Source organism: Carettochelys insculpta, chromosome 2 (genome assembly GCF_033958435.1).
Source record: "Carettochelys insculpta isolate YL-2023 chromosome 2, ASM3395843v1, whole genome shotgun sequence".
NCBI lineage: Eukaryota > Metazoa > Chordata > Testudines > Carettochelyidae > Carettochelys > Carettochelys insculpta.
In genome coordinates, this window is record NC_134138.1 from 119236538 (window position 1) to 119264263 (window position 27726).

The 27726-nt window shown below is 43.6% G+C and overlaps 2 protein-coding genes across 6 annotated transcripts in view; one reads left to right on the plus strand and one right to left on the minus strand.

Moving 5' to 3' along the window:
* Window positions 1–20241, plus strand: part of DEK (DEK proto-oncogene) — a 36252-nt gene extending 16011 nt beyond the window's left edge. For both annotated transcript variants that reach the window (XM_074987598.1, XM_074987599.1), the window contains exons 5-11: window positions 785–879; window positions 1540–1660; window positions 2839–3024; window positions 10044–10179; window positions 10637–10785; window positions 11821–11889; window positions 18816–20241. In XM_074987598.1, coding sequence (XP_074843699.1) covers window positions 785–879; window positions 1540–1660; window positions 2839–3024; window positions 10044–10179; window positions 10637–10785; window positions 11821–11889; window positions 18816–18827 — 768 coding nt within the window. In that variant the 3' untranslated portion in view covers window positions 18828–20241. The remainder of the gene's footprint in view (window positions 1–784; window positions 880–1539; window positions 1661–2838; window positions 3025–10043; window positions 10180–10636; window positions 10786–11820; window positions 11890–18815) is intronic.
* A 729-nt stretch (window positions 20242–20970) lies between these two features.
* KDM1B (lysine demethylase 1B) overlaps window positions 20971–27726 on the minus strand; it is a 40304-nt gene continuing 33548 nt past the window's right edge. For all 4 annotated transcript variants that reach the window (XM_074987593.1, XM_074987594.1, XM_074987596.1 and 1 more), the window contains 2 exons: window positions 25314–25466; window positions 20971–23415 (listed from right to left, as the gene is read on the minus strand). In XM_074987593.1, coding sequence (XP_074843694.1) covers window positions 23332–23415; window positions 25314–25466 — 237 coding nt within the window. In that variant the 3' untranslated portion in view covers window positions 20971–23331. The remainder of the gene's footprint in view (window positions 23416–25313; window positions 25467–27726) is intronic.

Here is a 27726-nt window from a genome sequence, read left to right on the forward strand (position 1 = left end):
ACTCAGGTTGCGACCACAACCATCCTGTGTGCCATCCTTGCTTTACTGATACCTAGAGCATGCTAGTTCAAGTAGAATCACACCATCCAGTTTGTAAAATAATTCTTGTTCATGTGTGATGTTCTTTCTTGGGGAATTGTCTAAGTGTGTGAGTGTAGATACACCAGGATCTAGACACTCCTGAAACCAGTCTGTCTTTTGCTCTTTTGTGCTGCTGCTTCAAATTATGCAGTAAGTCAGACTGTCCAATTTCTGCTCTTAGGCACTGGCAAAAGGCTGCAGATGTTGGGGTTGGAATCACTGCAGTGGTGCCTCATAGAGCTGAAGGCTAGAATGGACCATTAGGTCATTTTGTCTGACCTCCTTTAACATAAGTACAGGCTGACCCTCTCTAATCTAGAACTCTCATCCAGCAACATCCGTAATCCAATATGATTTTACTTAACTGGACAACCATTTATAATGGGTGTGCCCAAGTTTCCCATGGTCCCATAAAGTTTGTTTACAGCCAGCAGTTCTGGCTCTCAGTGTTCTGTGCTGTTACGTAGCGGTAATTTACCCATTGGCTATTGGAAGATAATAAGTAAGTAGTGGAAGTGTTGGTAATGCTGCTAGAAAATAGTGATCTCCCATGACTTGTCAAATTTTCACATTCAACACTAGTCATGTCAAAGGTGCTGGACTAGAGCATTTCCACCTGTATAAAATTATCTGAATACACATTGCTGTATATAACGTATTAAACTATTTGCAATAATAAATAATCAGTGTGTTCTGTTTTTAGGTTGCCTCGCTAAAGAAGAATGTGGGTCAGTTCAGCGGGTTTCCATTTGAAAAAGGAAGTGACCAATACAAAAAAAAGGAGGAAATGTTAAAAAAGTAATGATTTCTAGAACTTCTTAATGTAGTTAGAATCATGCTGGTTACACGTATTTCTCTAAGGTTTACTTCAAGCAATCTCCATTTTTAAGATGAGGGACTTTTTTTTTTTTCTTGAACTCAACTTACAATTTGACTTCCTAATATGTTCCAAGTATTTCGCTTCAGGTGTGTAAATATTTTCAACAAATAAGTTTCATTAGCTGGGCACTTGCTAATTTCAGATGCAGGTGTAATCTTAATGGTTCAGGATTATACTGGAAAGCAGTTGCTGTTACATATTTTAATTTTTTTCTAGCATTGAAGAAAACATTTAATTATCAAACACCAAAGTGGCTTGAAATAAGTTCCTCTTGTGATTTGTGTGTTAGCACTTGTCTATAAAAGATGCAGAAGTGCCTTAGTTTTCTATAGCTCTAATTTTCCTTTCTCTGTACCACTCATAAATTCTGGGTCTGCACAATGCCGCTCCCATTCTTTGGGCTAGCTGGCCCCAGTGCTCTTCACTGGATATTCAAATATGCTGGATAGTACTTAAGTTCCCTGCACCACCATGGGTTTGTAGGATCAATGCCTAAACCAAACGCATCTCAAACTCTCAATACTGAAATGTTAACTTTTTCAGTAATGTATTAAAATAATTGACTTGTTTCTGTTCAGATTCAGGAATGCCATGTTGAAAAGTATCTGTGAGGTCCTGGATTTGGAAAGATCTGGAGTAAATAATGAACTGGTTACCAGAATCTTAAACTTCTTAATGCATCCAAAGCCTTCAGGCAAGGTGAGCCATAATTTTATTATGGTTATTCATTGGTCTGATTTCACCTTGCAGTGGGAAGTGAATACAGAAAACTACCCTAGCTAAAGGAGTGATTTGGCATCCCAAAACTGTGCATCTTTCTAAATCTGCTCCCAGAGTGAATAGCAGCTCACATGTTTAGGGCTGCAGGCTTTGGCAGAACCCACAAGCTTGCTGTTTTCTGTTTCCCATCCTGCTGCAGTAGGCTGCAAAAACATATGTATCCAGGCAATGGACATCCCTCCCAAGCACCATGTAGCGTTTTAACTCTGGGGAACAAAAGGAAGCTGGGAAATGTGAGCCACTTTCTCTCTCCCCTTCCTTGCACCCCTCCTCCCCCGCAAAAAAAAGAAATTGAAACAATGTGTGGAAAGAATGGACAGAAAAAGGGTGGCAACTGTATCAGGGAATGGTGTGAGGGCTTGTGGAAACACCCTTCCAGCCATTCATCACAAAGCACAGGGTTGTGGCGGAGGTTACTACAGAAAAGTCGAGAGCCACTGTTTTGTTGGAACTGAAGGGTGTAACAATGCACTAAAATCAGCTGCACAACATACTTAATTACATGAATTAGCACCTGCTATTCTACCTTATTTTTTCTTTTAACCTACGAGCAATACAGAAGTGGGTCTGAAGGAATCCAGGGTACCCATATCAAAAAAGTTCGTATTTCTAAATAGTGGAGCTGTACTTAAGGTTAAGATTCTCAGCTATTTAGATCTGAAAAGATAAGCCTCTGAATCTGTTTTTGAGATGAGTTGAAGAGAATGGAGGGCAAGATGTTAATCCACAGTCTGACGTCGTCTTTTGGGCAGAGACAGAGCAAATAGACATAACAAACCATAAATTCGGTGTCCGCCTTTTTTCTGCCACCCAAACCACAGGCACTGGCAAGTCTATATGGGTACAATTTTAAAGTAATCATGTTCCATTAAGTCCTAAATTATGGGCTTCTCATCAACTTAGTCATCTGAATTTTTTTAAAAGTGTAAACCGTTTTTATTTAAAATTCCGGTTCCTAGTAGCAGACATTTGGTTGTTGTCCATAGCACATACTTTAAGTGTCAGTGGCTCCCACCATGCTTTTTTTATACAAATGACTTGACTGAAATTTGAAATTCTGATTTTATTTTTTAACCCATACCTCTGTCTTTAAACAGCCATTGCCAAAGTCCAAAAAAACACCCAGCAAAGGTAGCAAAAAAGAACGCAGTAGTACAGGAACTGCACGAAAAGTAAAACGCACCAAATATCCTGAGATTTTGTCAGATGAATCTAGTAGCGAGGAGGATGAAAAGAAAGGGAAAGATGAATCTTCCGAAGATGATAAAGAGAGTGAAGAGGAGGTAAATACAACAGCTTCCTTTTCAGCATAAAGATGAATGTGTTTATCTTGCTTAGTTTGTAACTAACTGGTTATGTTACTGGGTGGGGATTTCAAAATAGTTTGTGTTTTGGTGGTGGTTTTTAAAAGGTGGAAAGTAAGCTATAGTTAATTGAAAGGATTGCTTCACAGCTGGACAGCTTGAGACAAGTTTGTAAGGTATAATGTCAAGAAGCCCAGAAATGGCATGCTCGGAGAACTCAGACTTTCAGGGTGAAGAAACAGAAACTAGAGGACCGAGTTCTGGTCTCAGATGCTTATGTGGATGTTGTAAAATCACTTTCTGCATGTGATGGACTTTATTTTTAAAACCTATTTAATAGCTAGTACAGCCAAGGGCAAAAATTTAAGTGTTGCCTTTCTTGTATCTCCTTTGTGAAACATCCATTACTTTTTAGCTGATGACTAGTGTTGAGTGAGCTACAGTTGAAGTAAGAATTGCAGAATTCAGCAAGTCGAGTCACACCTACCTACCTGCCAATCTAGCTTTGGTGTGGGGGCATCAGTTGCCAAATTCTTGTGTAGTCCTGTAGTAGTACTCCAATATTTACTCATACAAAACTAAGCAAACTTAAATGGCTTTCTTCAAATTTAGAAAAGGTGATTTTTTTTTTTTGCCACCATGCTCGGTTTTCTACTCTTGTTCTTTTCAGAACCTTATTTTTCCATAAACTTAATTTTTTCCTTCAAACACTTAGCATTTTTCACCTCACACATTCACAGCTCATCCCTTTCTTCCACCTCTTCTTAGAAAAGGTAGAAGTGGCAATACTAGCATCTTCACATTGACACAACCCTACAATATACCACTGAAGAGATTTCAGCCTTCATATCTTTTGAATCCTGATTTCTCAGATGAGGCTGTTTATTACTGGTAATTATGACTGGGCTTTGATACAGACACCAGTTCACTATTACAGGACTGAGAATGGCATTTCATGTAAGCCACTGAACTGCAGGTGATAACTTTAGCTACTACTGATCTGGGTTGCACTCAAACTTATAACTAAGTGTTGCAGGCCATAGGTTTGAATGGTCTGAGCTATGGAAGGTGGCTAATCATAAAACCTTTTTTTGGAAGGCAGACTTATACAACTTGAAAGGGAAAATGTCATAAAATAGCAAATGATACTTCCCACCATTCTCCATAAAACAAGATTGGAACCACATGTTAGTTTTTAACTTGCCATTTTTGGTGGCACTCGCAGCTGGTCCGTTGAAAGAGGGCTAGTATATGAAAAGCTGATTTTATATTTTGTTCATCTATTCACCAGTACAGTCTTTCTGCTGTGAGGAGAGGAATCTGGCTCTCTGTGGCAGGAGTCTTCTTTAGAAATCCTTTTTCCAAGAGCTCAGCTGCCTATAAAAGATAGGTAAGCCCCACTCACCTCAGTTTTTGCCTTTCTTCAAGAGGGTAGGAGTTAAACCCTCTGTTCCTATAGAGCTATCGAACAAAATCTGAAGACTTTTAGATGGCAGGTGCTCCTTAGGAGTGTGTATGGACCCATTTTAGACGGACTGTAGTGTTCGAGAACTTCCAAGGAAACTTGATCAGATCATGGAGAAACTACTGTGCCCTAGTCTTACCTCTAATTTTTTCCATCCATGGACAGAATAAATTTTGTTGAGGGCCAAAAGGCACATGCAGATATGTACTACCATAGAAATACATGCTGCTGGCTGTGGGCAAGCGAATCTTTCTTCCGTGGCTGCCCAAGCACTCCAGCTTACAAAGAACACTGCTCTACTCTTTAAGTATTCTACTGCTTTTGCCCTATATGGGCAAATCTTCTGTTTGAGGCACTTAGAGGAGCAGTTCCAATGAATCAAGAGCTTGTCTATACTTAATAAGCTGCAGCTGTGCCAGTTAGTTGCACTACCTATGCAGACAGCAAGGTTCTCCTGTTTCCATAGGAAATTCGCCTCCCCAGTGCTGTTCTTCATATCCCTCAGTAGCATTATGATGATACTATTTCTGGTGTATACCACACCCAAGTAAACTTAATCAAGTTACCCCACATTTCACGAAGATTCAGACCAATGTTGTCCCAAGGAGAGAGAGGTCAGTGATTTACAATCAACTGAAGGTCAAACTTTTTCAGTTTGTAGCTGAATATAAGCTATATGTATGGACTTACTTAAATTGAAATGATGCACCTGTTTGCAGCAGCAGCTTATGGACAACCTAACACTGCATTGCTCTTTAAGCTAAGTTGTGGCAAGGGGTAAAAGATAGGAAAGAACTGCTAATGTATATAGACATATTTTAAAAAGCATGTAGCAGGAAAACAGTTCTAATCAGACTGTAAAGATGTTTGATGTAGGACTGGCAGTGCCTACAGGTTTTTTAGAAATCAGATGTAGCATTCAGATGTAGCATGACCAAAAAAAGCACTCCTGTGGCACCTTACAGATGAACAGATATATTCAGTAATGAGCTTTGTCGTTAAGACCCACTTCAGGCTGGAGTAGATAATAAGAACACAGGGTTTATATAACAGGAAGCAGAGGATGGAAGATGGGGAGGAGGAAATCACCTGTCATTCATAGGACCACTGGAAGAAGTACATTAAGTGAGCAGGCTGCCATTCCTGTGAATATCAAAGGTGTGAAAATTGTATTGCATAAAATAACTGAGATCTCTTAAGGCCAAAATTAAATGTCTCAAACTTGCAAACTTTTCTGTCAACTCCAATCAGCTGTGTGCATACACATGCACGGGTAGCCAGAAGATTTTCCCATAGTTATCTGTAGGGTCAGCCTGGGTGCCTTTATGGTACCCAGTATAGAGCCCTGTCAGCTTTCTCAATTTCTTCTTGCCACCAGTGATTGTAGACTGGAACATCCTGTGGCTCTTACAGTGGTGTGTGTATGTGCTTGTCAAAGCATCTGTACCTGGAGATAGTTTCCCCCAGTGTAGTTCAGTTTTATAGTTAGTATATTTCCAGAGGGGGTACTCCCCTCAAATTTCTTTCTGATGCCTCTGAGCTATAGTCTCCAGGGTTTAGGAGCTGTGGTGTCTATGAAATGCATGCCAAAGAGTAACCCTGGCTTTTCTTTCTTAAGATGCCTCGGGGAGGGTAGTCAAAGGGATTGTTGTCAGATCTGCCACAAGTTCTGTCTGTAACTCTCTAAGACAGGAAAGAGTGGCTAAAAGTACTCCTGATGGAGGCAACTCTGCATTCCCATTCAGACCTGAGGGACCCAGTATCAAGTATCTCATCAGTGCAGGACGCTCCAGCACAGTCCTGTGGTTTGGCACCAAAGACTGGTGCCACCATCATGGGATTGCTTGAGGCCTGTCGGAGAGGCATTGATATCACTTGCCAGTGCATCAGAAGAGGGGCAGATATTGGCCAAGTCAAAGGAAGTGGGTGCCCAGGTGGCCATTCCTGAAGATCCTCACCATTTGGCATTGACTCTTGCCTAAGGAAGGCAGCTGAGTCTGTGGCCCCAGCATTTCCATCAGACTAGCAGTTGCTGCTTCTTCTATAACAGAAGCCTTCAAAGCTGCTAGGGACCTGATGCACTTCATGGCACAATTTACCCATCTGTTCTCCCCCTCTCAAGGAAGAAGGAATTGCTGATGTCAGATTCTACCAGGCCATAGGTCAGTCAGAAGGAGAGCTGGCAATGATGTCTAGGCATTTCTCATTCTCCACGTACACACACACACAGAGACAAGCCATTCCCCAAACTCCCATTGCTCAGTGCCTCCATGGTCTTCAGTCTCTGACCTTTAAGTTGAAGTCTGATCCCTACTATTTTAGAGGGAGTTCAAGTTGTGGATTGAGGTCGAGATAGGACTGACGACCACCTCTGACACCATGGTCCCTACGGTGGCCCTTCTGGACCCATGAGGCATTCCACTAAACTGAGGGAATGATCCAGGAACACCACTCAATGCCATTTTGAGTCACTTCAGCCACATCTATTTTGTGGCCAACTGTACTATGCAAATTCAAGAATCCTCTTGGCATCGACGGCATCACCAGTTCCTGCAGAACTAGCTCCTCTCCAGCACCAATGTTGACAGAGACATCAGCTTTTGCCTCCAGCACCAGGGTCAGAACTGATGAGATGCCCCTCAGTTACATCAATTATGTTAGCATCAGTGCTCCCTCTAATTTTTCACATCCCATAGTGTAATGACACATCACCTTCATATTGGTGCACATAACAAAATTCATATGGTGGGAATGGGTCCATGGGTTCTGAATGTGGGAGGGGGCTCAGGGGCAGAGGGTTGGGGTACAGTCTCTGGGTTTTCGGGTGGTGCCAAGGATGAGGGGATTTGGGGTGCAGGAAAGTGCTCAGGACTGAGGGAGCCTCAAGATAGGGCAGAGGGTTGGGGCTCAGGCTTCCTTGGCCAACTCCCTGCTGGGAGGGTAAGGAGGAGGCCCCTCTGCACAGGGCTTAATGGGAAGCTGCACAACTACACAGTTTAAAGACATGATAGGTCAATGTCAGCCTGAGTGTCCACACCCTCAGCACCAACAGATGTATCTTCACCACCAGAGCAGGTCTGAGATGCTTAAGACCAGTGGACACATCAGGAGCAAATAGCAGGGAAAGTACCAAGGAAGGGAGTAGGATGGTTTTTCCTTATCTCCTGACAAGGCATTATATCAAGCATGGCTGTGGCACTTGCACTCCAGAACAATATGGTCTTGCATCAATTGTGGCTGAGGGTGGCCCAGGGCTTGGGCATTTATTTTGAAGAGGGTGACTTGATGGTGGATATTCTGGCCCTGGCTCGCCCCTTCTGTGTCCTTTTACCACTTATTAAAACTATAGTTGCCAACAATGAGACTGTGGCAAACACCAGCTTCTGTTGGTTTTGTTAATCCTCAACAGTTATGAACGTGTATTCCTATCTGCCCCCATTCCCTTGTTGTGGATACAGCTAGTCAGTGTGAATGACCAGGTTTTCACTCTCTGGACATCAGTAGAGCACTGGCCTTCTATTTCCAGAGAGTGAAGCTGTTCCGTAAATCAGTCCAGCTATTTGTGGCAATTGCAAACAGAATGAAGTGCCAGCATGGGTCATCCAAATGCATCTCTTCATGGATTTCATCCCACGTTTGAGAGCACTACAAGAAGCTAAGCCATATTTCCAATTGTGGTGCTCTCCACCATGGTGCAGGTTTCATCCATAGTGTCCCTTTCAGGTCCCCACTCACGACCTGAAGAATGGTAACAGATTCCTCAGTCCACATGTTTACAACACATTACATACACCATTACATAGCAGGCCAAAGGAGATGTGGCTTTTGGACAAGAAGTGCTCCAGTCATTAGTAGGCTCCAGCCCTATCTCCTAACCTTGGGCTTGTGAGTCACTTGGTTGGAATTGACTTGAACTGGCACTAGAAGAAAAAAATTACTCACTTTCTCATAGCTTGTTCTTTGAGATGTGCTGTTTGTGTCCATTCCAGTTACCCACCCTCCTTTCCTGCTGTAGAGTAGCTGTCACATAGAGGGTGACAGATTGGTGGGGCTCTATATTGGGTACCCCCTAGAGATGACCTCTTGGGGTTCAACCCTATAGATGTTGCTATGAGAGAACCTTCCAGCCACCGCGCACATGGGTGCACACATACCTGAGTGGAATGGGCACGAACAACACATCTCAGTTACAAGAAGGTGAGTAACTGTTTTTATTGATGCATCTCTAAAAGAAACTTACTGTGCACCTCAGGGCTTACAGACCATGCCAAAGGAAAAGGAAGGTAAGTAAACCTTGTGGAAGAGATTGCTTTGTAGGTGCGGCACCTCTGCTTATTTTGGCAGACTGGAATAACTATACGTAATTCTGTCTTTTTTTTTTTTTTTTTTAAAGGATAGTTAATTACAGAAATTAGAATCTGGTTTGGAATAGTCATTGATGTGATTGTAGTGTGTGTAATGGCACCTTCGATTCTAGTGTCTGACACTCTTCTGTCTGACCTACAAATTTAACCAGAATTCTTGCCTTGATATTCATCACCAGTGCCAAATTAGACTTTATCAGAGGGGTAGCCACGTTAGTCTGTATCTTCAAAAACAAGAAGTCCTATGGCACCTTATAGACTAACAGATATTTTGGAGCATAAGCTTGAAGTGGGTCTTTGCCCACAAAAGCTTATGCTCCAAAATGCCTGTTCGTCTATAAGGTGCCCCAGGATGACTACTTGTTTTTAAATTAGACTTTGTTACACCTGTACAATCTTTAATGGGGATATGGAGATGGGGGGGTTTGAAACTTTCCTGGGAATGGGAAACTAATAGGTATCATGAATTCAAAAATAGGTGGAGTCCTGGGTATGGCAGTTAGAAAATGCATCTTGTGGGGAGGGATAGCTCAGTGCTTAGATCATAAGCCTTGTAAACCCAGGGTTGTGAGTTCAGTCCTTCAGGGGGCCTGTCAAGGATCTGGGGCAGATTAGATTATGACTCATATATAAATTCATAGTAACAGAGAGGAAGCCATGCTGCTCTATACACTATCAAAACAAAAGCAGTCAAGTAGCACTTTAAAGACTAGCAAAATAGTTTATTGGGTGAGCTTTCGTGGGACAGACCCACTCCTTCAGACCAGACCAGACTCAATATTTAAGGCACAGAGAACCAAAAACAGTAAGCAAGGAGGACAAATCAGAAAAAGATAATCCTGGTGAGCAAATCAGAGAGTGGGGGGGGGTCAAGAATTAGATTAAGCCAAGTATGCAGATGAGCCCCTATAGTGACTCAAAGTTCCCATCCTGGTTTAAACCATGTGTTGATGTGCCGAATTTGAATATAAAAGCCAACTCAACTGCTTCTCTTTGAAGAACCGTGCAAAAATTCTTTATTCTTCTATACACACGTTACTGAAAGAATTTTCGCACCCTGAATGTAATATTTGTTCACAATGATGTGTTTCTAACAGTCATGTAGTGTGGTGGGGAGTGAGAGCTGTTACGCTAAATGTCGCAATTCAATCCATTCTTTTCCACTGCAGCAACCTAAGAAAGCAGCTAAAAAAGAAAAACCTAAACAAAAAACACCTTCCAAAAACAAGAAAGCTGTGAAGAGTGCTAATGTCAAGAAAGCAGATAGCAGCACTACAAAGAAGAATCAGAACAGTTCCAAAAAAGGTAAAGATCTTGTTTTCACTGTGTTGCTTTATAGGTGAACCTAAAGTTAACTGTGCAGCAAAGATTGTACACTGTTTATTGCTTCTCTGATGTAGAAATCACAAGTGTGTTTTGCTAACTTTGATTTGAAATTTCAGGACAAGAGCCCTTCTGTGTAGGGGGACCTTAGCAAGATTTTTAACAGGGTCTGATTTAATAACCTTAAAACCTGCTCTGCAGCCATACTTCAGCCTGACTGAAGGGAGCTGAATTGCTAGGTTAATTTATGAATGAACACTAGATAGTTTTAACCACTTGGTATCTTATAAACAAAATCAGCAAAACATGATCCGACTCGTGGAACAGAGTGGCAGCGTACAATATTCTGGGAGAGGTAACTGTTCAGTATTTTCTGGCAGAAGGAAACAGAAGGGGGAGGACAAATATTTGTCTAATAAAGTAAATCTTCTGGATTTAGAAAGTGAGTCTGAAGATAGTTCAGATGATGAACCCTTGATTAAAAAGTTGAAGAAACCACCTACAGATGAAGATCTTAAGGAGACTGTCAAGAAGTTATTGGCCAATGCAAATTTGGAAGAAGTCACAATGAAACAGATTTGCAAAGAGGTATGTATAAAGAGTCTACAGTTTTTGTTTAAAGCAGGTAAGGCTATTTATAAACTGACTTAGATACGTGTAAATTGTCTGAAGCTCTTATTGTGTCAAAACAACTATTTTATAGTCTAATTACACTCAGTGAAATTTGAACATCTAAATCTGTACTACTTCTGGCTTTGCTCTTGAACAAGGCCATGCTGAATCGTGTCAGCACTTGCTATAAAATCCTCTAGAAAAAAATTCAGGTTGCTAAATTTTAAGAGGTGCCTCTTTCCCCCTCAGCTTCCCCTGCCCCATACCCACAATGGCCATTTTGAGAATTTAGTCTTCATTTGCTTTTTTGTCAAAAGCCTGATATAAAATTGTCAAGTATTTTTGATGTGCCTAATTTTTTTTTCTGAATCAGAAACTAAAAATATTTTAAATTTTTTTCAAAATTGCCAGTTCAGTCTTCTCCCACCACCACAGTTTGACTAATGATGGTGGTAAAACATTCATGTATTAATAATAGCTCTGTCATTGATTTAAAGGAGACAAAACTGCATTTATAGTGATCCTGGTCTTTGTTCTTTAGTCTCTTTCGTACTGATGAGGAGTGCCGCTGACATTCGAGACCAGTGGTTCTCAACACATGATCCATGAAAGAGCTACACTGAAAACTGACAGAATAGATTTCGGCTATATATACAGACAGTAGTGGTCTTTCCCACTGTTCCTTAGGGATCTGTTAATGGAAGAAAGTTCAAAAACCAGTGGGCTAGAGAATACACTGCACCCACTGGAGAAGAGTGAGTCCCTTGACCCACACATTGTGCTTCATTTAATATGAAAACTAACCCATTTGTGTGGCAATTTTTAATCACATTTTCAAAAACTGAGTTTAGGCAAAAAAGGGAGGGAAATTTAAGGTTTGACACTTCAAATGATATACCACTTACATTTGAATTTCACAACTCATCTCTTCTAGACTGAAATCATGAAGTGTATTTTTAGAACATGTTAAGACTCCTCACTCACTAGCTCTTTTTGTATTGCTTGCCTTAGGTATACGAAAGTTATCCCAGTTACGACTTGTCTGAAAGAAAAGATTTCATCAAAAAGACAGTTAAAGAGGTAAAATCTTATCTGAAAAAAGTTAATGGTATTTTTAAGCATCTGTCAGGTTGGGACACTGTATAGTATTAGTTTCAAAAACCAGGGGTTTAGTATGGAAAGTGACCAAAAACATTTTTCAGGCCAACCTTGATTCAAGAACTGGATCTTAGCCTTCTTCTTCGAGTGTCCCCGTGGGTGCTCCACAATAGGTGACAGCTTGGCCGGCGCCGCAGATCGGATCTTCCAAGCAGTTTCTGCCGGACCGCACATGCGCCGGCGCGTGCCGCTCCCTGGCGCGCTCCTGGCCATGTGCGCGATCCGGTCCCCGCCAGTTCCTCTCAACCGCCGTCGGCTGCAGACGGAATCCGACTAGGCTAAAGCCACATAGCGTATTCAACGACTATTTGTTTTCTCTTTAAAGTTTTCAGTTATTTAGGCTACCATAAGTAGCCGGTTGTTATTTTGTAAAAAAAAACAAACAAACAAGCTACGGAGGGACAGCTCAAGCCAGTCCCAGTAACAAGCGCCGGAGGCCGGGAGCTAGGGCCATCAGCCCTCCTGCTGAGGCAGGCCATCGGATGGGGAAACAGCACAAAGAAGGTGCTAAGTACCCATAAACAAACTCAAAGACTCACCAACAATGTCCTCCTCAGGCTTTAAAAAATGTGAGTCCTGCCGAGAGGCGATGCCAGTGTCCGATGGGCACAGTCTATGCATAAGGTGCCTGGGGGAGTCCCATGTGGCACAAAAATGCGCCTTCTGTGCAAAATTAACAACCAGAGCACGGAGAGACAGGGAGATGAGGATTAAACTGCTGCTTCTTGACAAGGCCCTCCAGCCAGACGTGCCGGAGCGGCCGCAGCAGGAGGGACCCTCCGGGGCCCTTAGAAGAAAAGCTGCCTCCCTCACTCCATCAGCGCAAAAACGGAGGAAAGTTTCTCCAACCCGATCCCTGCCGGCAGCAACAGTGAGTGGGACGGGAGGAGCAAGCAGCCCCTAGCCGCAGCAACAGCTGATCGGCGGCGGCACGGAGAGCCACGTGGAAGCGGCTCAGCCTCCGATAATCAGCCAGCCGCCCCGCACCGCAGACAGGGCGGCGGCTAAGCAAGCGCTGGTACCGGCGGCACTGCAGGCAGCGGCACCGACCCCCGGGGAACCGGCGGTGCAGAGCGCGCAGGCACGTAGCCTGCAGGCGCAGAAGGACTCCGCACGTGCGGCACCGCCTTCAAGCGTGCCTAGCACGGTGCCGACGGGGCTGGGATCCCCCGCCCATCAGGGGGCAGAGTTACCTCCCTTAGGGAGGGGAAAGGCTGCACACAAGAGGAGGCACTGCAGCCCCTCTCCAGACAGGGCTGTGGAGCTCTTTTCTCACAGCCCTCCGCTCATGTTGCAGACTCCAACCAGAAGGCAGGGGTCCCCCCTAGCCTACCCGGAGCCCCCTTCTCCTTTCCTGCAATCAGCCTCCCCATGGCTGGCACCACCCTCACCCTTCCTGGGATTTGAAACGCTGGACTATTATGCAAAATCGCTTTCTCCAGTGTCTCGACGATCCCCCTCTCCCAGACACAGAGGGTACGTGCAAAGGGAATGGTCAAGGTCACCTTCCCAGGAACAGTGCCTATACTGCCATGGTCGTCCCTACCACGCGGGGCATGGACACCATCGGCAATCTACCAGGGAAAGATCCCCACACACTACCTCGTACCCCCGAGGGCAATCGCGATCGGGGACAGAGACTCAAGCATCCCAGGGGGGACTGGCCGTGGACCCACGAGATTTTCCCTCGCAAACCTCCAGCGAGAGGGCGCACCATCACCATCAAGAACCAGAAGGGTCCAAAGAAATGTACCCCAGCGGTTCCTCGTTTTCCTCCCCGGATGAGGCCACGGCCTTAGGGGACGTCCATCCTAAGGACGATCTCAAACAGTTTCAGGAGCTGTTTAAGAGGGTAGCTTTCACGCAAGGCATCCAGACAGCACAAGTGCAAGAGAAACATCATAAGCTCATTAAAAATTTGAGCTCCCCGGCCTCCTCCAGAGTAGCAATACCGCTTGATGAAGCGATCTTGGAGTCCGCCACTACCATATGGCAGACCCCTGCAACTATTCCGCCTGTCCAAAAGAGAGCGGATAAGAAATACTTCGTGCCGGCGAAGGGCATGGAGTTCTTGTTTAGCCACCCCCAGCCAAACTCCTTGGTGGTGGAGTCCTCACAACAAAGATTAAAAACATCTCAATTTAAAACAGGGGGAACGGACAGAGATGCCAAGAAGCTAGAGCTGTTCGGCAGAAAGGTCTACTCCTCCTCCACCTTAACATTGCGAATGGCAGATTACGCAGCGCACTTGGCGAACCATAATTTCGACAACTATGCCAGATTAACGTCCCTCATGGACTCGCTTCCAGAGGACAAAAAGCCGGTCCTCAAGGCCATAGTGCAAGAGGGCTACGCGGCTGCGAGGATGGAAGTTTAGATTGCTTTGGACGTTGCGGACACGGCAGCACGTTCAACAGCAACTGCAGTGGTGATGCGACGGGAGTCCTGGCTCCAGACCTCGGGTATACCGAGAGATCTGCAGGCGAAGATAGTCGACCTTCCCTTCAACTTGCAGAAGCTGTTTGCTGAATCAACTGACTCGGTCCTTCATTCCAGTAAAGATTCAAGAGCCACACTCAGGACCCTGGGGATTTACACCCCTCCATACTCAAAGAAAAGATACTACCCACAGCAAAGGCGGTACCAGTACCAGCAACAGCGCCCCCAGTATCACAGGGGTTACGAGCAAGGGCGGCATCAGCAGCACCAGCAGTACAGAACCCCCAGGCGACGCTCACAACAGGGCCGTCCGTCCTCAGGGCGGGGCCAAAGGCCACAAGTTTGACATACAGATCCAGGGCTGCGCCATCACCACCATTGCACAAGATCATCCGAAACGACTTTTTCACCATTGCCTCCGACCATTCTACGACCAGTGGCAAAGGATCACCACAGACAAATGGGTGCTGGAGATCATAGCCACAGGGTACGCCATCCCCTTCCAGTCGCTCCCGCCGCCGCGACCCCCGCCCAAGCCCCACCCCCAGGAGGCCTGCCATGTAGCCAGGCTCAGGCAGGAGGTGGCCCACCTCGAGTTCATAGGGGCGGTGGAAAAGGTGCCGGAGCAACTGCAAGGGAAAGGGTTCTACTCTCGGTATTTCCTGACGGAGAAAAAGACAGGAGGCTGGAGGCCCATCTTAGACCTTCGTGGCCTCAACAGGTATCTACGCAAGCAACGTTTTCGGATGATCACGATTGCCTCCATCCTTACAGCACTGGACGATGGAGAATGGTTCGCAGCCCTCGATCTACAGGACGCGTACTTCCACATAACCATCCATCCGGCTCACCGGCGTTTTCTCCGGTTCATGGGGGGCAACGAACACTTCCAATACAAGGTCCTACCGTTTGGCCTTTCCTCGGCCCCCAGAGTCTTCACCAAGACCTTGGCAGTGGTGTCAGCCTACCTGCACAGACAGGGGGTGTTTATTTTCCCGTATCTGGACGACTGCCTGCTCAAAGGGACCTCGAAAAGGGAGGTTCTCCGCATGACACGCGTCACAGCAAACACGTTCTCCTCACTTGGCCTGGTTATCAATCTGGCAAAATCAAAGATAGACCCCTCACAGGACATAGAGTTCATAGGGGCTCGCATAAACTCGGTCTTGGCGAGAGTATACCTACCAGAGGCTCGCTTTCGAGCCATCGGTTCCCTCGTGCAGGTCATCACCTTCAGCCCTACAGTGCCGGTCTTGACGTGCTTGCAGCTGCTGGGCCACATGGCAGCGGCGACGTTTGTGGTACAGAACGCCAGGTTGCACATGCGCAGCATGCAACACTGGCTGGCAAGTGTATACAAGCCGGCAGTACACACCGTTCACAGGGTGGTGTCGCCCTCACCTGGGGTGCGCGAATCCCTGCAATGGTGGGTAAACCCCGGGAACTTGCTAACAGGGGTACCCTTCCATCAGCCGCAAATATCGGTTTTCCTCACTACGGATGCCTCCCTCATAGGGTGGGGAGCGCACATGGGCGAAGAGGTGGCTCAAGGACTGTGGTCACCCACGGAACAGTCTCTACATATCAATGTTCTAGAGCTCAGAGCAGTGTTCAACGCCTGCAAACACTTTCGAGACCGTATACAAGGCAAAGTCGTCGGGATCAGTACAGACAATACCTCCACCATGTTTTACATAAACAGGTAAGGAGGAGCTCGATCCCGTACCTTATGCGCGGAAGCAATCCGCCTGTGGAACTGGTGCATCGCCCACGATATAATCCTGAGAGCCTCATACTTGCCGGGCGTGCACAACGTGAAGGCAGACCAGTTGAGCAGGCGTTTTGCGCTCACCCACGAGTGGCAGATCCGTCCCGATCTACTACGGCCGTTTTTCCACGCATGGGGGTTTCCCCAAATAGATCTGTTTGCCACTCAGCACAACAAACAGTGCCCACGATTCTCCTCCAGAGCAGGGCTGGGCCGGGGGTCCCTGGGGGACGCGTTCACGATCCCGTGGGGGGGCCCCCTGCTTTACGCGTTTCCCCCTGCAGTGCTGATCCACAAGGTTCTGCAAAAAGCCAGGAGAGAGAAGGCTCGGATGATCCTGATAGTCCCAACGTGGGATCGCCAATAATGGTTCCCCCTACTCCTGCGCATGTCGGACCGCCCACCGATGCCTCTTCCGGTGGCGCCGGATCTGCTCACGCAAGCCCAGGGGTCCATAGTGCATCCGCACCCCCAAAGCCTGCGACTGCAAGCGTGGCTAATCCATGGCTCAGCTCCCTAGAGAGCACATGCACAGTGGAAGTACAGCAAATCCTAGAAAGTAGCAGGAGGACTTCCACTAGGAAAACCTATAAACAAAAATGGACTCGCTTCATGGCTTGGTGTTCTACCAAGCAGCTGGCCCCCCTTTCGGTGCCTATACCTACAATTCTAGAGTATTTACTGGACCTCAAGAGAGCAGGACTCTCGCTATCCTCGTTAAAGGTCCACCTTGCCGCCATCTCGGCGTTCAGACATGAGGATGGAGGGCACACGGTGTTCGCCCACCCTATGGTTACCAGGTTCCTCAAAGGGTTGGTAAACCTCTACCCCCCTCGGAAACCGATTCCACCCTCGTGGAGCTTGGACCTGGTGCTTACCACACTCATGGGACCACCGTTCGAGCCCTTGGCCACGGTTCCCCTTCGCCTCCTTACAATAAAGACGACCTTTCTTCTTGCAATTACGTCAGCTCGTCGGGTGAGCGAGCTTGCGGCAGTCATGGCAACGCCACCCTGCACTGTCTTTTCCAAGGAGGCGGTAACCATACGGCTGCATCCAGCCTTTGTTCCCAAAGTTTCTTCCGAGTTTCACATCAATGAACCTATTGTTCTACCCTCGTTTTATCCAAAGCCTCATAACTCCAGCGAAGAGGCGCGCCTACACCTCCTGGATGTGAGGAGGGCGCTAGCCTTCTACGTAGACAGGACCAAGTCCTTCCGGAAAACGGATAGACTCCTAGTCTCCCTCGCTCCCAAATCGAAAGGAGAAGGTCTCTCATCGCAGAGAATCTCTAAGCACATTGTATCCTGCATAAAAATGTGCTACGAGCTCAAAAAGACTCCTTTGTCGGCCACTCCCAGGGCTCATTCCACCAGGGTGGTGGCAGCATCAACAGCCTTTTTCAAGGGCGTTGCATTGAAAGACATTTGCAGAGCGGCGACCTGGTCATCCTACGACACCTTCGCCAAACATTCCGCCCTTCACAGGGCATTCCAAGAGGATACCCATCTCTCTGCAGCTGTCCTCTTGGGGACAAGCTGCACATAATCCGATTACCCACCTCCTATCTTGGGTTACTGCTGGGTAGTCACCTATTGTGGAGCACCCACGGGGACACTCGAAGAAGAAAGAGAAGTTACTCACCGTAGTAACGGTGATTCTTCGAGATGTGTCCCCGTGGGTGCTCCACTACCCGCCCATCCTCCCCGCTTCGGATCTCTGTTAGTGTTTTGCAGGGGCACCCGAGGCGGTTGGTCGAGGAACTGGCGGGGACCGGATCGCGCACATGGCCAGGAGCGCGCTAGGGAGCGGCACGCGCCGGCGCATGCGCGGTCCGGCAGAAACTGCTTGGAAGATCCGATCTGCGGCGCCGGCCAAGCCGTCACCTATTGTGGAGCACCCACGGGGACACATCTGGAAGAACCACCATTACTACGGTGAGTAACTTCTCTTTATGTGCTCTTCATCAGAAGCTAGTACAGTCCGGTTCAATAATTTATTAACTTTAATGTCACAAGCTTCACTGAGCTGCCATGTGTCTTCTCCATGCAGCTGTATGGAAACAGAGGGAACCTAGGCTCAGAGCATAGCCCACCCACATACCTGGCTGGGAGAGTTACAATGCTGTGTTTTGAAGGGAGTACCCTGCAACTGCTGTAGATACCTGCTTCCTCCCCCACAGCATATGGGGAAGCAGAAAAGAAACAGTGAGCTTGCTATTCCCACCCACCCCAATTGCTACAGCAGTATGCCACCCATAATGCAAAGCTCACAATCTAGTCCACTAGTAACACTTCAGAATGAGTTCATTTTGTTTCTCCTTAAAATAAAAATGGAATGGAGTAAGAGAATCAATACTTCTGCTAGTAAGAACACAGAAAAATTTGTAAGAATTTTATTGTCCAAAGTTACAGATGAATTAAAATAATGCATGAATTAAGTGTCATTTATGCCAGGTAAAACACAGTGGAGTATCCTAACGGAAGGCAACGAACAATTTTATTTGTGGTGGCACTTCCATGTACCTGTGGTGACTGAGTAGAGTATAATGATTTAACTAGCATTTTTGTGCCTGTTGTTGAACCACCTTTATTTTAGACTGGTACAGAATGGACTAAAAGGATACACTGTCTCATTTCAGTTGATTTCATGATCTAATTTGTGTGGAGGAAATAAACTGCTGACTTATGTTCCTATGGATTTGAAGATCTGATTGACACCAGCAAAAAGAATGTGCGATATATGTTTAGTCAGAGCTGATTCTGCTGACCGGAGTATCGATGTAAATTGCTTTGTGTACCTTTTTTAATAATAGCATTTGATGCAGGTTTTAGTTGACTTGCTTAATTTCTTTTTGCATGGCAATTACTGTTCCCTTTTTATAGTTTTGTATATTTTGAATTGCTTTGTAGTAGCAGATTAAGACCATCATAGCTTTTAATGTGCTTTAATACCTTGCATAACTTTTTAAAGAATCAAGTAAGATAAGTTGTCCAAGTGTTTGCACATGTACATGCAGGGATTGCCTGGAATATTGCAGTATTGGGTTATATAAATATTTTGAATACATATTCTGAAAATCAGTCATGCTAGTGTTCTATTCTGATGCTTGTTCTGATGTCTTGCATGTTTATACACAACCATGAAAGCATGGTGACTAATTGGCAGGTATTATTTTTGTACTTTTAAAGACTCTATACAATTATTGCAGATTTCCATTGGGCAAATCAGTTTTTTTTTAAATCTAGTTATCTTAAGACTTGACATGTCAGTGTTCAGCAAAGTGGGAAGCTCCATAAAGCTTCTACAAAAGTTGAAATTTTATTGTTCATTCAATGCCTTGTAAGGAAGATTCCCCTGTAATTTTATACTTAAGCTTTTCAGTGTTTAATTTTTATATAAAAGGCTACAGCTGCATTTATTCAAAGGGCTTGATCTAATATGTGAATAAAGGTCAAAGTTAAGGCTACAGAGAATATAACTGACTTGATCATGCTTATTTTGGCATTGGACTCCATAGACAAAATTTTCAGAAATGGGTGCCTCACATGAATGCCTGGCAGACTTAACTGAAAAGCACACCCCTTATTTAGAAGCCCAAACAGGATAATACTTAATCACTTGCTTAAGTGCTATTCTGAATAGGAATGCTTTTCTAAATCTGAGCCTAAATGTGGTCTGATACTCTAAAATCTTATTCCAAACTTTGTCCCACTGCTTTGTTTCAAAGTAGAAATGTTCATGGTTTTGCACCCACAATATATTTGAGCTATTATAGAAATATACATTTATGTAAAGTAAGAGGCCAAACAAAATGTGTGCTATCAATGCTATGAAAAACAAATCCTGTAATTACTCCTGTATTCAAGCGCAAAGCTTTTTTAAAATTTTAGTAGTATATTTGCAAAAGTAGGAGTCAGAATTTAAATTCCAAAAATGTTCATCCAGTCAGGATGTTAACTGATCTTTACTTTTTTTATAATTTCTTTGCATGGAATACCTTTTTTAAAAGGCTGAATGTTTGGGGTTTTTTTGTACTCAATAAAGGTCTTTCACTAAAACTTAAATCAATTTTAATATTCGCTTACTATACAGTAAAACTATAGTCAAATGCATCTGTAGTTGCCTGGAGGAAGCTATTCAAAACTGAGAAGCTACTGTGCTTTGGAGATGTGATCCGTGCCATTACAGTCTATCAGATTATGGCAAGGAAAAAAAAAGATCCTTGTCTAATTGCTTTGAACAATCACCACATTTTAACAAAGGTATCCAAACCATTCCAAAATCCTGGCTGAACAGTAAGTCACTTGTCACTGACCCTTGTTTTGACCTAGGGTAGTACTACAGTAGGTTGTACTTTTAAAGCTTATGTAAATAACAATCATGGGCAAGTCACCATCTTACTTAAATAAGACAGAAGCTACTGAATTTTTAAATGCTTGTCCTCATCCCCACATAAGAAAACTGTAATGAAGGCTGTGGTGCTGACTGTTCATAAGTGTTAACCCCTGTGATTTAACTCAACTCCCCTTGTTCTCAGCTAGCTGTGCACTTTTTGTAGATTATAATCCCTTCTCCCACCAGAGTCACTACTTGGTGAGAAAATCTGTGTGAAATGTTGTATGATCCATTGAAAGATGCTGGATCCAATTCCTGTAAAGATAATAGAATCAGGACTTGCACTTCAGAGACAACTGTAACATTTCACCTGTAAGCATTAGAGCATAGTGTGCCTTTGTCAAGTTACTCAGTACATACTTAGCATCAGTTTCAAACACAATAAGCAACAGCCAGTGGACACTTTCCAGTTTTATTCTGCTGCTGTATGTCACACAAGAGTTGAAGTGTAACAGATCATGCTTTACCTTTACACATTTTAAACAAATTTACTTAAAGCCATTCTCCAGTTTATTTACAGAAAATAAACTGTACACAAGTTAGAAAAATTGACATGCTTAAGTACAGAAGTTCTTGAGGACCAATAGTCTTTAATTTAAAAGTAGTAAACAAACCGGAATGCTCATTTTATGCCTTTCTCCACAACTGAAGTGCAGCATAGTACAACTTAAATACCTGATTACTAAAATAATAACTTAGATATTCATTACAGAATAAATTTTAAAATTTACTGTCACGTTCTGCTTTTTAATAGGACTTAATTCAGCAGAGAACCTAAGTATGTGCCTGCTGTTAACAAATATAAATTCCCAGGAGAACACAACTGGATAGGGGGCCATACTTAAAGTTCAGCACACAGAGAAGTGCTAAAGAGGGACAGAGTGCTGAATTGGGATCTAAGACTAAGGATTAACTGAAAGGTTGGGCTCTTAACTGTTTTCATGTTGTAATGAAGCTTGGCTGGACCTTTGACCAAGACCTATAGAACTTACATTATGAGCTTGTACCAATGATTCTTTAACCGTTTCTTAGATGGTTTATCTTTAAACCTTTGTTAGATGTATGTGGAGAGAGGGAGGGAGCTCTTCCTTTTGCCAGTCATGGACACCTCATTTCCCATTCATCTCTCACTTCAGAGATGAAATGATCAAAACAGCAATGATTTATCATAAGCAGAATCTAAACCTTGATTACTATTTCTTATGTGAAGCACAAGATTTCAAGCCTTGCTCTCTCTAACCTTTGCTTACAATTTAGTGCTTGAAATATTTAACTGTAATTAGCATTCTTTAGAGCAAAAAAAGTTTAGGAGCACTTAAACATTTCAGTCACATCCTCAATTCAATTTAAAGAAGCAGAATATGTAGGTGAGAAACAAATCTAATTATATATACCTCGTAACTTAAGGATTCAATAAAATTTCACACATCTGAATATTATCTACCCTAGAAAACAAATTAGATAGTGAAGAGTAAAAAAAATTGCTTTTCTTCAGCAGGCTTCTTTTTGAAAGGAAACCCTTCCGGAATTAAGCACAAACTCAAGAAGGCTTGCTTTGTGTCTCTCACAGCATTCTACACAGTGCATGCTTGAGACTAAAAAATAAGTGCTCGTTTTCCTTCCAGAATCTGAGCTCTACAGTAAAGTCCCAGGTAGGAAAAGTGTTTTCAAAAAAAATCTAAAACAATTTCCACTTTTCCTGTTCTAGGGGATAGTATTAAGTCAGGTGTCTTATTTCTTGCTACCGTCCCCTGAGGTTAAAACGTATCTGCTTGTCCCTTCCTGAATGACTCAAGTAATTTTTAATACCTTCAAATTAAAAAAAAAAAAGTGCAAGCTACCTTATTTCAGCCTTTAAGAAAAAGCCTGGATATTTTAACTCATTCACTTTCACCTATTTTAAATGCAAAAGCTGAATGAGCCACTAATAACTTACTCCCTCTTTAACCTAGTTATGCTCTCAATTATACATGATTCACTTACTGAGCTCAAATGAATTTGGAAGTTCACTTTTCAAAGGAAAAAGGTTTTTTGCTACTTCCACAATGAGCAAAGCTAAACTTACTATAATCATTTCTCTATGTACAATTCTGAATCTGCAGCACAATGTTCAAGAGCACTTTTTCCTTTTAAAAAATCCTTTTAGCTTCAGTAAGTAACCCTTTGACTGCACTATGAACTGTTCCAGCAGTTTTATTTACAGAGAACATGCATGAGATGCAGAAGCCTGACCAGTGGAAAAGTAAGTATGTTTGAAAGTGTCGAGGTTGGTTGGGTTGAGGGGGCATGTAACTGATTTTATCCTCTTAACCTTCTATTGTCCATGGTTTTTGGCTTGTTTGTTCAAGTGCTACTCTGAATGTGATCAACCTAAAAATGAATTTAGGAGCCCCACCACATTAATACTGTGTAGTAATTAATGGCTCTCATTCTGAAATTAATGAAGGCAGGTGACTTACTACACTAGGATGAGCTGAACCATAGGGTTCAATACAGTATGTTCTGTAACTAGACCTCTGTGTGTCACAGTAGCAAAGGAGTCCAAAATCAGCACTGTTGCATTACTAGTATTTTTGTTGGGAAAATGACATTACGGAAAAACTAACTTCATGTATCACTAGGCTTTGACAGAACAGTCACTTAATTTTTTTCTGTCTTCAGATACCACATACTGTACTACTTGCAGAAAGAATAGCAAAGGGGAAATGGAAGAAAGTCTTACCCACAGAAAATTTAAAAATATCTAGACATGTCAGTATTCAAAATGCTGCCATTTTGCTTGCTTCTCGAACACCACTCAAGTAGGCTCCTGTAACGGTCTGTGGGAAGTGCCTGTTTGTGGCCTATAACAAAATAAAAATTGCACAATTTCTGAAACTGCTATAAAAGAACACCAATAAAATTCTGCTCCAAAAACAAAGTTCTGGGTTGTGCACAAGCATTTGATATGTTTTTAAACCTTTTCTAAAGAAGGTACAAATTTTCAGAATAACTTGAGGATGAACTAAAGAAAAACCTTTACAAAAACAGCAGTAATTTAGCAAAAAGGTAAACTTTGGAAGTTGTCACATCTATTAATGCTAAAAAAAAAAATTGACTATTGCCCCCCAATAAGTCACTTTTGCTAGTTTGAAGATCAGATTGTTCATACTTTCCTATATAAAACACACAATAGTATCAGTGGCTTAAGTCTGTTCAATAATACAGTTGTAACAAGGAAGAAATGAGTATTATGCATCTGAATGGAAGTGGGCAGCTATGTCTTTCAATTTACAGTACGCTCATGCATTTTTTCTGATTTATAAAGTTAGCCCATGATCATACACATCCAAATATAATTGTGTAAAACCAGCAATACACAACTGTGAGAGAAAGCATACCTGAATAGTAGCAGAGGGGTAGTCATGTTAGTCTGTATCTGCAAAAACAAGAAGTTCTGTGGCACCTTATGGACTAACATTTTTGAGCATAAGCTTTCGTGGGCAAAGACAAAGAATGCATCTGATGAAGTGGGTCTTTACCCAGAAAAGCTTATATTCAAAAATGTTAGTCTATAAAGTGCCATAGGACTTCCTGTTGTTCATACCTAAATAGTGACTAAAAACTAAAACAGCAAGACTTGTGGCACCTTATAGATTAACAGATATTTTGGAGCATAAGCTTTTGTGGGCAAAGACCCGCTGCATCACATGCATTAAGCAGGTCCTTGCCCACAAAAGCTTATGCTCCAAAATATGTTAGTCTATAAGGTGCCACAAGACTTCTTGCTGTTCTCAAAGCTACAGACTAACATGGCTACCTCTGATACTTAAAAACTAGAATTCCGTATTTCCTACTTGGACGTGCCTCTCTGCACACTCTTTTTTGGAACTATTGTTCCTGTGTATTCCACAGATTATTGTATATCCCCAACAGGAAAATATGCCCACAGGAAAGACAGGATTAATTCAGGGGGCAGGGCTCAGAGCTAGCAGGTTTTTGTGCAGGCTCCAGGGCAAGGATTCAGCATCAGTTTGGAGGTGTCTGCCTGGTGCAACTCCTGAAAGGGAACAGGTGGTTCCATGCTTCCTTCTACCACTCTCATAGGCTGCAATTCCCAGACAGTGGAAGCAGCCTGTAGGTAAGCAGTGATGCACATGGCTCAAGCTGGGGGTGAGAATGGTAGGAAGCAAAGCTGGTTTCCCTCCATTCCCTGCCAGGAAGAGCCACAGCACACAGGGGCTTTAGTAGCTGCATTCCAGTGACCACCCCTTAGCCCAAACCCTAGACTGAGGTCCCTAAAGCCCCTTGCATATTCCAGCTCTGCACATAGGTTCTACAGTCAATTATATAGATTATATCCACACCAGCATAAGTTTTCCATGTGGAATCTTGTTTCAAGGTACAAATTTTATGGTGCTGATTTTCAAACTTGGAAGCTCTGGTTCATGTGGCGAGGCAAACTTAAATTACGTGCACTTCTGCAGAGATGTTCAAATCACAAATAGGTCAAAAGTGTAAGATTTTTGTGACCTCAGGCTAGTTTGCATTTATCCCTCCACACAGCCACTCCTCAGTGTAGCACAACTAGCAGTGCTAGCTCAAAAGAAGCCAGAAAGTGCAGTAGGTTGTAATCAAGGTGCATTGGTACAAGAATGCATTTACAAAATTTCTGTTCACTTTCTCCAACCAGAATTTTTTTTTAACACACACAAAAACTAAATTCTTGGATCAATTCTAGAATCACCATTGAGACATTTACCTCACCAGCAAAGAAAATTGTTCCTTGTATGTCTTCAGCTATAACATCATATGCCTCCCCACTGCCACCCGTCTTTACAAAACTATATGCCATCTGGATCCAGGGATCTTTGTTCCATCGTGTAACAAAGTACTTTACTGGGTCTGGAACTTCCTGAATTGGAAGGAAATAAGTTATGCAATGTAATGGAGACCATGTTTTTAATAATTTTCCTCCATTAACACAGCCTCCTAGTTTTTCTGTACAACAGTAAATGTTTCCTGTTTAGTTTACACTAACCTCTTATTACTACACTTGCAGGAAATGTGCATAGTTGCCTAAATTCTTAGTATTTTTTCTTCTTGTGTGAAGCTTTACTATCCGGAGTTTATAAGAACATCCAGGGAACTTTTTGTTAAAATGATTAACCTAATGTTTGAAATATTCCAGATACACTTACGTATCTTTGAAGTTTAGCAGATTTGAAAGTTTGCACAGTATGAAGGTTGTAGTGCTGCATACAGTTCTATCTGGTGAAAGTCTCTCAAGCAGACTACATGCTGTGTGTGGTCTTCTGAACTGGTTACAAGCAGGGGTTACCAGTGATAACCTCAGAATCAACATGATTATGCACAAGTTTTTCTGCAACCAAGACTAAAAATCAGTTTGAAATGCTGAGATTTCTACAATAATGAGGTAAACTTAGATATTAGGGTATGTCTGTGCTACAAAATACTCATCCCTAGCTATATGAGCACAACTGGTTCCCAACTTTCTGCTCATAGGTGAAAACTTGTAAGAGGCACACTAAATTACCATTAAAATACACAAGTCTGATAGGAGCACTAGGAAGCAAACTCAGTGAAGGAGTTGCAGCAGGTGCCGCTGCTTTTGAAAGGTAAGTGAATCCTGGGGTTGGGGAGGGCTAAAGGCTGGGGGCAGTTTGGGGCCCTGAGCAGAGGGGGTTAAAACCTAGTGGCAGGCTGGGTCCATGGGACTGGGGGTGGGGGGTTAAGGCTGTGGCAGTTTAGGTGTGTGGTGCCATCAGTGGGGTTAAAGCTGCAGCATTTTGGGGTGTATGGGGCCACCGGGGGGGTTAATGCTGGGGCAGGTTGGGTCTGTGGCGAGTTCAGGCTGCAGTGGATTGGAGGCACAGGGAGGGGGTTAGGCTTGTATTAGTGAACAAAGGTAAGTATGTGTGTCCCTCATCTTAGCAAGTACTCATAAGTAAAGCACTTGTTAAATGAGGGATGAGTGTGAAGTCAAATTTGTAATGCTGGATTTTATAAAGAAAGTTGAGTCTTTGCACTTGCCCCCAAAGTCTACTTGGTGTGTTCTAGCTAATCAAAGTGCAGTGAATTGGGGGAACCTACCACAAAGTTCCCTGACCCCCACTGCATGCTGGGTCTTTTTACTTGTGCATTCTGGAAAAAGAATTCTCTGCAAGTGGATGTGGGAGTGTTTGTCATCTTTCCACATTGTTTTGCCCTCCAAACAAATAGCCATTTTTCAGAAGTCTTTCCCCAATGAGATGAGTTGTCTGCATCACAGTTCTTTTAACCAAATGTGCTCTGATAGCTCCCACTGTCATCTTCCCAGACTCCATTGCCCTCATTTTCCTCCCGTTGAGGCCAAATAGCTAATTTTCAGAAGAAAATTAAGAAAAGTGGGCAATCCCAGAGGATGTTGGTGTCCAGTGGTTAGCATCACTCAAAAGAAAAGAAGGAAAGAAAGTGGCTCACTTTCAAGGGGTTAGGCTTTCTTCCCCTGTTGAAAATCAGTGGGCCCCTGAGGAAAAAACACCTTTCACAGGGCAGGGTAGCAGGTCAGGGAAATGTCAGTCCCACCTATTAAGTATCTGTTCCCTAGGTGTTTGTGCCATGCTAACAGGAACCTCAGTGGTCCCCTGGGGAAAAAACACCTTGAGTGTGAGCCTCCTCCAAAATCTGCACAGGAGATAAATGGATTGGTAAAGGTGCTCAGGGTACAATAATCTATAAAACTGAACTTTGTGTTCAGTGGGGCCTCCCTGTAGAAACAAAGCTCTGAAAAAGTATCTTGGCCACTCCTACTATATTCTATGGAGGGAAGAAGACCATCACCCCATGCAGGACGTGACAACCCACTGTCTCATGCACCACTGTCTGGTCCTCACAGCTAAGACACTACTTGTGTGTTGGGGCGGGGACTAGTCTCATCCTTGCTGGTGTCTGCCAGCTTCCCTAAAATGTCTCCCATATAATGTGTGGAGACTGGAAGTGATCATGCATTTTGTGCACACCAGCTGTTAGCAGGGACTCACACAAAAGCAGTAGAGCCACCAACATACATCATGCATCAAATACCTTGAATTACTTATGGCTAAATAAGGACAGACAGTTCCAAACAAGATGCAAATAGGACAGAACAAAGACATTTATTTCATTCATCAAGT